This window comes from Gavialis gangeticus, unplaced genomic scaffold (genome assembly GCF_001723915.1).
Source record: "Gavialis gangeticus isolate Ggan-Ray unplaced genomic scaffold, GavGan_comp1, whole genome shotgun sequence".
In the NCBI taxonomy this organism is placed as follows: Eukaryota; Metazoa; Chordata; order Crocodylia; family Gavialidae; genus Gavialis; species Gavialis gangeticus.
The window spans coordinates 15,142,875-15,154,386 of NW_017728992.1; the positions used below are offsets into that span (position 1 = coordinate 15,142,875).

The 11,512-nt window shown below is 43.4% G+C and overlaps 1 protein-coding gene across 1 annotated transcript in view; it reads right to left on the bottom strand.

The window, feature by feature from the left end:
• The window catches only part of SEMA5A (semaphorin 5A), a 510,735-nt gene that overhangs the window by 143,069 nt on the left and 356,154 nt on the right, over positions 1–11,512 (bottom strand). The window contains exon 14 of the mRNA XM_019521077.1: positions 396–543. Within this exon, the coding sequence (XP_019376622.1) occupies positions 396–543 (148 nt within the window). The remainder of the gene's footprint in view (positions 1–395; positions 544–11,512) is intronic.

An 11,512-nucleotide genomic window follows, 5' to 3' on the forward strand; every position in this document is an offset into this window, starting at 1 on the left:
TTCATGCCATGTCCCATGCTGCCCCTCCCCCTGAGGTTGCTCCCTATAAACACCTACAAAGCCATTTCACAGATTGCTTTCAGGCTCACCTTAAAACTCTTTTTTGCACACATTACTGAAATGCTTGCAAAATTCTGAAATGACTGCAAAATTCCCAAAGAACCTTGTCTGCAAAATTTTTGGTGTTGGTTAGCTCTGGGTACACTGAGGCCACTGCTGATCTGCTAATCAATATATCAGTTTTCTTGTGTTTCCACCTAGTCCTCTACTTGGGCTCTTAGTTACTTCAGTAATGCAAATAATAAATAGACTCAAACAATGTAGATATACACTCACGGTCACAAATCACCATTTTTGTGAGTGTTTGCTGACAAGACATCCCAGAAGTGACTCACCACATTACAGCCAGGGCAGTCAGGGCCATTCTCGCAAGTCCTGCGACGAGCCTGAATCCCTCCACCACACTGGGCAGTGCAGCGTTCCCATGGACCCCAGCCTGTCCAGAATACGTGTGGAGGGCATAGCAAATGTTCATTGCAGTATCTGACAGGGGAAAAGAAATGATTTAATGCAAAAAGGTCCCCGACCTCTACATTTTCCATTATTTAGACAGATGTTTATACATGGAAATGTTTCACATGGGTGGCCTCATATTTATTTGTTAAACCCTTTATTTTTTGAAACACAGAAGTTATGATTGTCATACTGTATATGACACACAAATATATGACGGGAATATTTTTGGTGCAAACTGAGAGTGCAGCATTTTCTTCATTGTCCAGCTTCACTCTGAGTGCAATCTAGCTTGTCTATCTACTTAACTGTAAAAGACATTCCACACCAGAGTAGATTGCTACTCCAATAGAAGTAACACCCGTACTTGAGGGAAGAACTGTGTCCATGAAGTAGAAAGGCAAATATTTATGTAGATATTATTTTGCAAGCAGAAACAAGCAAGTCAAGCCTTGTTTATAATTCATCTTTCTTCCTGCTCAAACAGCTGAGTTGGCTTTTCAGCTGTCCCACTGCCTGATTTTATAGGTAACATCAAAGATAAAACATGATTCTAAGTAGAAGGGCTCCACAAAATACTTTTATCATATTGTTGCTTTTACCTCTAAAATATGTTTTTAAGCATCACAATTTACCTAAGGATTTTCTCAGTAGCCTTCAGGCAATCTGATTCAGAAGGCCCTCCAACTGTTTAATGAAAAGTTTGCTTCAGGACTGCTAAAACTTAGGTTAATCTGGGTCAAGCAAAGAAACAAACAAACAAACAAAAATCAAACTGGGCATTTTATTGCCTTCCATCTTTCAACTTTTGACGCACTGATTACTATCTACTTTCTACTTACTACTATCTGCTTTTGAAGTTGCTTTCTCTTCATCCTGTCCTGCAAAGAATATTCATTTTAATATTCTAGTTTCTCTTTTTTTTCTATTTGGATACAAAGACATTTTTCTAATATTATAAAAGGCTAAGTTTACCTGTCTGTCTATCTGTCTGTCTGTAACGCTTTATTCGCACTCTGACTGGCTGATGGAAACAGCCAATCAGAGTGCTCCAAGCGTGGGGGAGCACCACCATGATTCTGCAGCTGTACCAAAGATTGGACAGGAGATGGGGGAGCTGAGGCTGGCCTCGGTTCCCCCACCCCGCTCCCTGCAAGAGGCAGAACAGCGGCAGCAAGGTGTATTAGGTGGCGGCACTCCATCCCAGCTCCCTCTCGCACCCCACCCTCCAGTCATTCTTAACAGGCAATTGGCTAGTAAAGTCATAGTTACCTACAAGAGAAACATAGTGAATAACCTTTCTTGTATTAACCCCTAACAACCTCAACTTCTCATTCTTCACTACTAAATGACTAATTTGAAGAGTGATATCTATCTATTTTATATATGGATATGTGCAAAGGTTACATAGGGAAAACGAGAGCCAGATATGCTGCTATGTTTAAGTGGAGTTGGGCAAACTAAGAGCAAAGAATATATTTGATTAACTGACCTCTTTTTTTCTTTTTCCTCTCTACTTGTGAATTTTTAGTGTGCCAAGTCAGAATTATCTAGAAGTTTGGGTGAATGTGTTTCAAGTCGTGGACTGCTCGTAAACTGTTCTTTGGATATTCCTTTGCACACTAGCTATTTTTAATTCTTTGTACACAGTGTGTAATTGGTCTTCTGAATTACACTGTAATGTTCTGTCCTGTGATTGGATAACTTCCAGACCCTAGAATGTTCGCCTCAGTGGCACAAATGCTCCCTGTGTGAAAACAGCCACAGGCCACCATCCTTGTGAATGTTCGTGACATCTCTTGTAATCAATATGGACTGAAAGGTTTACCTGTACAAATGTTCACGGAAATGGAAGAAATAGGAGCAAATGAGCTGTCAGAAGGAAGTCAGCCAATGAATGCAACACATTTTTTGCAGTGCACTTCCAGATCGTGGTAGAGGGCTGGTATTAACTTTGGGACTCTCTCTCTCTTTCTTTGAAATTAAGCCACAAGTTAGGGCCTTGGAGTTACATAAAATGTGTACAAGGCAAGAACTTTTAGTGTGATAACTTTTATGGGACCAACTGCACAGTTGGGATAGAGTCAAACAAGCTTTCTGATGCAAGACATTCTTCATTAAGTCTGAGAAGTGAAAGCCAGCACAACAAAGTAAAATACACTTGGAAAACTGGGGGTATGGGGATGGGAACAGTGCATCCTGGGATGCTGGAGGGCTGCAAATTGCTCTATTTATCTTTGTGGAACAGAATGAAGTTACTCTTTCACAAGCAAGGTAGCAAAGCCCAGAGTTAACCCTTACCTGAAGTGGCATAACTTTGTGATGCTCAGAGGGCACTTAGCACAAGTTAACGAGCTTTAATGTGCAGATGCTCACATTTTAAGTGCTCTTAGTATGGTCTTAGTGTAATGTGCAACTTCACCCTTAATGTCCAGCCAGCCCATGAATATTTGTTCTCAGGCTTGCCATTTAATGGTGGTAGGCAGATTTCCCTTTAGTACAATCAGAGTGAGGTCAGGGAGGGAATGGTTGTTCTCTAAGAAATGTGCTTCTAATGAAGCGTATTATATTTTTATATTTTTTCTGTGACACTTTACTCTGGTGTCTAGTTGCTGTCTAGTCTCATCCACGTAGTTGCCATGAGAGCATCTTGTGCACTGTATCAGATATATCGTATTTTGTGAAAGGTATGTGTAGAAACCATGAATTATGATTTGGTTTGTTTTGGAGGGTGTGGATTGTAGTAGCAGTGGAGATGTGTTGACAGGTTAAGCATGTTTTGCTGAGCCAAGGCTGAGTTCCACTGGATGTCTGTTGGGTAGTGGTGAGTTTGCTTCTGATGATGAGTTGGGCAAGCTAGGATGTTTGAAAACCAGGAGTCAAGGAGCTTGGAATATTTCTCTCAAGGTCTGCTCTTTGTTGAGTATACTGCTGTTACTAACTTGTCGAGTAACATGTTCTCACCAAAGTGTCTTTATTTAATACCTGTTTTCAAATGTCAATGCATCATACCTCTTGCTCCGAAAAGTGCATAGGAGGACAAAATTTTACCACTTGATTTAGTATGTGCTGGAAAGGTCAGCAGTGCTAGAATTCTGTTCACCAAATCCATTTAAAGAAACATCTGAAGTTACAAAACACACAAATTGCCTATATACTCTGCTTAGTTGTTAATAAAACAAAATTGGTCATGGAGCTGAGTTTGCATTTTTACTGCCCTTTGAAAGAACTGCACCACACAAGTGCAGTCCTATATCCATCTCATCCAGGCAAACTCCAGAAACATCAGGTATGGTTTTACAGTCAAAGATCAATAGCAGGGATGATTCTGAGAACTTTGCTGTAGCATGGGGTTTTGAGCCAAGTTTTATTAAGCCTCCTTTTGGCTGCATTTCAAGTTAGCCAGAAATGGCTCTTCCTCTTTTGTGTTCTTTCTCTTACTCTCCCTCCCTCCCTCCTTTCAATTTTTTTCTCAGGATCCACAGGGCTTGTATTTTACAGTAATTCAGCAAAACAAGCAATATAACGAACTCAGATCTGTGAAACTGCTGCCCTTTGCACTGACCCTATCTCTAGCAAAAATGAGGTCAAGAGGAAGAGTGGCATGAAAAAATGCTAGTTTAGTGCAGTGACCCTTCCCCTCTTCCCTTCTCATGAATTTGAGTTCTGTTCTCCTAACATGGGAATTTTTATGGCGGGGGGAGGGAGGGAGAGGAGGAAGGTCAATCTAGTCCAGCATCCTCCCTTCAGAAGTGCTCTGTATTGGTGGTTCAAAGAAAGGGAAAGCATGTTCTCTCTTTTTTTTTTTTGATTTCATCTCATGAAGGTAAATGTCTTTCTAACACAGTAGAAATAAATGTATGCCCTAAAGAATACCTGTTGATGGGCCTTTTAATTTCTTACTCAAACTAGTACAACTGGGATAAAGATCTAATGCTTTAAAAATGGTATTTTATAGCTCAAGCCTGAGCCCTCTTCTGGTCAGGTGAGTCCCTCATTGGCTAGGGTCAGACATTCAAAAAGCCAGAGCCTGTATTAGAGATGTACTATTTCTGGAAATGTTGAAGCCATGGAAAAAAAAACATTTTTTCCTGGAAAAAATGGAAATTTTGGGAAAAATTGAATATGCAATACTTATGTTCTTAGCACCCTTTACAGATCTAAATTCACTTTCCTACTTTAACTTGTTTTTTTTATAAAATTATCATGTTTGGTATATTTATTAAATTTAAAAGTATAGTTTATTCAGACAATAATTTCAAATTTACTAATTAAATTTGCTTTAAAATGTTTTTAATTTTTGTTACAAATGGGGCTACAGGATGCAGAACTGTAAGAAATCTAGCATCTCTTAGTTTTTGCCAGTTTATGAGATACAGGCAAAAATTAAAGTTGAACATAGGAGAAACCATCAACATTACAGTAAAACGAAGAAAGTTACTATGTATTCTGGACTTAGGCTCCTCCACAGTGTCAAGCAGATACAAAAAACACTAATTTTTAGAAAAAGAGCTGACAAAAAAGGGGAAAAAACCCCCAAGACTCATTGAATACAAATTTTGCTACATGAAACTTTGTCTAATCAGCCTCATTTTCTGAACCATCACTATCAGCAATTTCTGCTTCTTCTGATCCTTCTTTTTTATAATCTTCATGGTCTTCTGAAAACTGAAGGTTTGCCCAGATTGAGACAAGCTTCTCTACTCATACACATTATGTTATTTCTTGATTTGCTGTGAGTATTTCCAAACATAGACCAGTTTCTTTCACACGTTGCAGAAGATAGAGGAATCTGAAGCAGGTGACAAGCAAGAGGAGCAGCAGATGTGTTATGCAACTGTGTGTACCTTGCCACCATGTTACAGGACGGATATGCTTGGCCAAGTGCTGGACTGCATTTCTGGACCAAATACCTGAAGATGTTCTCTATTCTGCAACATTTGAAAGTATCTTTCCAACATCAAGTCCTAAGTGTGTCACTTGTTTTGTAATTCAGTCAAATGCAGTATAAGCCCCATTATCACTAAGATTTCTGTCTTTGAATCTTGGATTCAAGAGATTTGCAGCAGCATGAACACTGAAAAATGCAAGCTACTCCACCTTGGGGAAAAAAACCCTGCAGCACGCTTATAGGCTTGGCAGTGTTACGCTTGCTAGCACCACGGCTGAAAAGGACTTGGGGTCATGACTGACCACAAGATGAATATGAGCCACCAATGCAATGCCACAGCTGGTAAAGTAAGCAAAACTCTACCTTGCATCCACAGATGCTTCTCAAGCAAATTCCAGGAGGTCATCCTCCCACTGTATTCGGCCTTGGTGAGGCCACAGTTGGAGTACTGCATCCAATTCTGGGCTCCATAATTTAAAAAGGATGTGGAGAAGCTTGAGAAAGTCCATAGGAGAGCCACACATATGATCAGAGGGCAGGAAAACAGGCCTTATGATGAGAGGCTGAGAGCCATGGGACTCTCCAGCCTGAAAAAGCACAGGTTCAGGGGGGACCTGGTGGCTGCCTATAAGTATATAAGGGATGTACACATCAGGACCTGGGGCAACATCCAAGGGATGAAAAGGTCAAACTGTCACAAACTCCTCGAAGACCATTTCAGGCTGGACATAAGGAAGTACTTCTTTACTGTCCGAGCCTCAAAGGCCTGGAGCAGCCTGCCTGCAGAAGTGGTGGAAGCCCCTACTCTGGATGCCTTTAAGAGACATTTGGATGTTTATCTTGCTGGGAACCTCTGACTCCAGCTGAATTCCTGCCCCTGGGGCAGGGGACTGGACTAGATGATCTTCTGAGGTCCCTTCCAGCCCTAATGTCTATGAAATCTATGTTTGGCAACAGCATTCTTCCCATCTGTTAATGAAGTCTTTCACTTTTCTTTCTTCTATATTTGAAATGGAGATACACATAGATTTCAAAAACAGCTGATTTTATCTAGGCCATTTGGTAAGGAAGGTCTGACAAAAATGCACTGTCTGATTCAGATGCAGTAACTGCTGAAGAAATTGGCTTTAGAATCTTCAGGGAGTTTTGCAGCTGAACCCAGAAGACATCCTCATCAAGTACAGCGATCCTTACATTTCTGGGTACTTTAAGATCCTCAATTATTACTGTTTCTTGAAGAGCTTCCTTGTTTTTTAGTAAACTTTTAAATGAGATCACCACTCCACCCCATCTAGTTTTACTACAGAGTTTGTGTCACTATTTTATTCTTTGCATTCTTTTCTTCCTCCTTCTTCTTAAAGACTGCAGCTACAATATGAATAGCTTTTACATGTTTTATAACTTCTTTTGCTCTTCTATACATCTTTTGCAGTGTCCAACTTCATGAGGTCATTAAGAAGCCCATGGTATGCACATCCTATTGCAATAATATGTGGATATTTATCCATTATGATCTCCCATGCTGCTTTCATGTTACTTGCATTGTCAGTCAGCAAAGCAAATACTTTACCACTCACAATTTTCTGTAGGACTTCATATATTTTACTACTGATATACTCTGCCTGTTCTCTCCTGTTTCAATGCTTCTGTAAAAAACTGGTTGAGGTGTTATCACAAAGTTTATGATTCCTTCTCCCCACACATTTGTCCATCCATCTGTAAGTACTGCAAGACACAGTGCTTCGCTGATTTTTCCTTGCACAGATTGCATTACATGTTCATATTCTGACTCTAAAAGAGGCTTGCTCAAAGGATGTCTGTTAGGCAAATGGTATGATGGTCTTAGTAATTTAAAAGCTTCCTGCTAGTATGCATTTTCAGTTCTTGATGATGGCGTCCCAGAAGAATATATTGCTTTTGCAAGAGCTTGGACAATTTTTTACTGATCTTCAGGTGTCATCTTGTCTACAAATTAAGCTATTGAAAGTCTTTTGTATACAGCTGGTTGCAATATTTGTTTACTTGAGGATATTGATTGGGAAACCCTTTGTGATACTGATTTTATAGAAGAACCGGTTGTAGGAGGGCTTCTGGATTGAGAATGTTGGAAAGAGCTACTTGCACTTTCAACATCATGATCTACCTCCTCCTCACTTACACCCATGAAGGATTTTTTAATGTCTGCAGGACACTTCTTACATACAAGGATGTGTCTGGTTATCCTAGTAGCATTTGGAAATGTATATTTCATTTGATGGTATTTGCAAATCACTTTTTTTTCAGAATAACTTGCAGTGTGGAAATGTTTCCATATGCTAGAAGTTGCTCACACCATGTTGCTGAGGGAGAAAACAGAAAAATGTAATTTAGTGGCTAGCCTGCGTATATAAACTCTAAGCTACAGCATGTACAAATTTAATAATGGATGGAGGAGAGGCCTCCTCAGAGTTAACTGTGAACAACTTCCCTGCCCTACAGGCCTCACCTCACTACTAAGGTTGGGTGATTTGTCACAAAACATCAGCTAATAGGAGTTCAATTATGAATTACATAGGTTATGAAAATATACTAATACAGCTAAAATATAGTTTAATATACTGGAGTTGGAGAAATTTGAACTCTTACCTTTCAATAAAGAAGTATACTTTCTTTCAGCTCCTATACTTCTGTGGATCTCAAGGTCACAGGGCCAGGAGGAGGCAGGTTCCTTCCAACTCCAAAACATTTAGACTTGCTCCGTGTCCTCTCCTGAGGCTTTTGAGCAAGCAGGGCAAAAAGCTTCTAAAAGTTTCTGATCTCCACAGGAATGAATGGATGCTGCTGCCAGTGTCCACTCCCAGTCCTTTGAGGTCTAGTCAGAAGGACAGGAGCAGATCCACCAATCTCTAGATCAAAGTCAACAATAGAGGAAGTCCGCAAGCAAAAAAAACACTGAATCCTTCTTCCTTCTCTTGTGAAAATGGCAGTGCTCCCTGGGGGTAGAAATGCATCTTGTTCTTGCATATGAGAGTTGTACTGTACTCCTTGTCTTTGGTGTACAGGAATTGTAATGATCTGATACTGTAGGTAGTCTTATATAAAAGTCTTCCTATTACAAGCAACCCCCACTTAATGCTTTTTTGCTTAGCGCCATTTCGCTATAACGCTCATTTTAAATTGATACCTGATTTCGCTTAGTGCTCAGTAAGTTTCATTATAATGCTCTTGGTCGCGATCCTGGGTCATTAAAAACACTTGTGGTCACCATCTTGGGTCATCAAATACTATCAGTTTTGCTTAACAGTCATTTTGCTTAATGCTCGTTTTTTCAAGAACCAATTAAGAATGCTAAGCAGGGGTTGCCTGTACATAGTTATTAGAAAACATTTTTGGGGAGTGAAGGGTAGCAATATATGAATACCTTGTCTTAAACATTTTATTCATCATTCTAAAAGAAAATATTTTATAAGAGGTTTTTTTAATTTTCCCCCAAATTTTCAATTTCTCCAATTTTTTTGAAAAAAACCAAAGATGTCCTTGGAAACCTGTTCAGCCTCCACAAGAGAAGGTTGACAGGCGATGTGGTGGCTGTCTACAAACTGTCCAAAGGGGACTAGCAGGCTATAAGAGAGTCCCTGTTCCCCTGAGCACTACCGGGAGTAATGAGGAATAATGGCCTAAGTTGACCGAGAATAGATTCAGGCTAGATATCAGGCAGCACTACTTCACAGTCAGGATGGCTAGGATCTGGAACCAACTTCCAAGGGAAGTGGTGCTCACTCCTACCCTGAGGGTTTTTAAGACAAGACTTGACAATCACCTTTCCTGCCCATGGCAGGGGGTCGGACTTCTTGATCTGCTCAGGTCCCCTCCGACCCTACCTACTATGAAACTATGAAAAAAACCTGTTTTTTTCCCCAGGCTTTCACATTTCTAGCCATAATTGATCCAATCTTGTTTGCTGGTGCATGAGTTAGCGTGGAGTACGCGCAGGGGGGTGCACGGGAGCGCCCGAGACCCTGCCTGCGAACCCCCCAGGGTAGACCGTCTCAGCCGTAGCCAGCCTACCAGAGGTATGACATGGATGGGCACACGCCGCACCCCAAGGGTCCCCTCGGGCTCTCCAGCCCCCCCCCGGCATCTCAGAGACGGCCACCCAGACGGATCCCAGGGTTCCGGGCTCCACGCAGATGGAGCCCCTGGCTCTCAGCTGCAGGGGCTGCCTGTCCCTGTTTCAGGCGCTGGGGCCTGGGAGCATGGCCACCTCTCCTTGTGCGGTCTGCTCCCTTTTGGGGTCTCTGGCACGCCAGCTGGAGGAGCTCCAGGCCACAGTCCAGAGACTGCATGCCATCAGGGACTGTGAGCAGGAGATAGACTCCTACTGCCAGGTCCTTCTCCCCCGGGAACCAGAGGGTACACCACAGTCTTCCTCCAAGACAAAGGAGGACTCTGGGACCTCCCACTCTGTCCAGTAAGGGGCATGGACCAAGGTGGTCAAGGGCCTTAAGGCCCGCCGTACCAAGGCCCCTGCCCCACTGGAGCTTAGCAACAGATATGCACCTCTTACTGCTGCAGCAGAGCCTGCTGAGTTGCCAGCTCCCGCAGGCTACACAGGCTTAACTGCAGCTACTGCTCCCGCTCTCCCCAAGACAAAATGTAAGGTGTTTGTTGTGGGAGACTCCATCCTGATGGGGACTGAGGGGGAAATCTGCTGCCCCAACCTCTTAGCCAGGGAAGTCTGCTGCTTCCCGGGGTCCCGCATCAGGGACATTGTGGAGAGGATCCCTAAGGTCCTCCAGCCCACAGACCACTATTCTATGCTCCTTATTCATGTGGGCACCAATGTCATGGCTCAGAGTGCTCCCAGCTGGGTCATGAGGAGCTACAGGGATTTGGGAGCAGGGCTAAAGGGGCTGGGGGCACAAGTGGTGTTCTCATCGATCCTCCCAGTCTTGGGCTATGGGCTGAGGAGGGAGAGGAGGATCCATGTAGTCAACCAAGGACTGTAGCACTGGTGTCATCAGGAAGGCTTTGGCTTCCATGACCACAACCCGCTCTTTGGCGAGAGAAGCAGCAAGCTGCTGGGAAGAGATGGCCTCCACCTCTCTCCCCTGGGGAGGAGACTCTTCTCAGCCAGACTGGCAGACCTGCTCCACTGGGCTTTAAACTGAGCCGGTTGAGGGACGGGGAGACTACTGCCACTGCTGGCCCGCTGAGCAACCTTTGCAAAGCCAGCAGGCCAAGGCACTTAAGGGAACCCACCCCTGCCCCAGCCCTGGTACAATCTGTGGGCAAGGCAAGAGCCCCCAAGGGGACACTTGCCTGCCTGTACACAAATGCCAGGAGCTTGGGGAATAAGCAGGAGGAGCTCGTCCTCCTGCTCAATGCAAATAATTATGATGTCATAGGGATAACGGAGACCTGGTGGAACTCCACCCATGACTGGACCACGGGTATAGATGGCTATACCCTGTACAGGAGGGATCGTGTAGATAAAAGGAGCAGGGGTGCATCTCTCTATGTTAAGGAAAGCTATGCGTCCCTGCAGACTGATGTTGGCAACCAGGGTGGATGACTGGAAACCCTCTGGGTTAAAATCCATGGGAAACACGGCACAGGGGACACAATAGTGGGAGTCTACTACAAACATCCCACCCAAAGTCAAGAGCTTGACCAAGAGTTCGCCTGGGAACTGGCTGAGGCCACATGCTCCAGGACCATGGTTGTCATGGGTGACTTCAATTACCCGGACATCTTGTGAGAGGATCACTCAGCAAAACCTGAGCAGTCGCAAAGCTTCCTCTTGTGTGTGGATGACCTCTACCTGACTCAAGAAGTCTATGGGCCAATGAGAGGCAAAGCGCTGCTCAACTTGGTACTGGCTACTGGGGATGACCTAATCGGCGACCTAGTAATTGATGGGAAGCTGGGTGACAGTGACCATGAGCTGATCACCTTCACCATCCACCGTAAAGCTGGCAAGTCAGTCAGCAACATGGAAGTCCTTGACTTCAGAAAAGCTGACTTTGACAAGCTCAGAAGGCTTGTCAGTCAGGCCCTAAGGGACCAGGACCCCAGGGAGAGGGGAATTCAAGAAGAGTGGTTGCTCCTCAAGGGAGCGATCCTCAA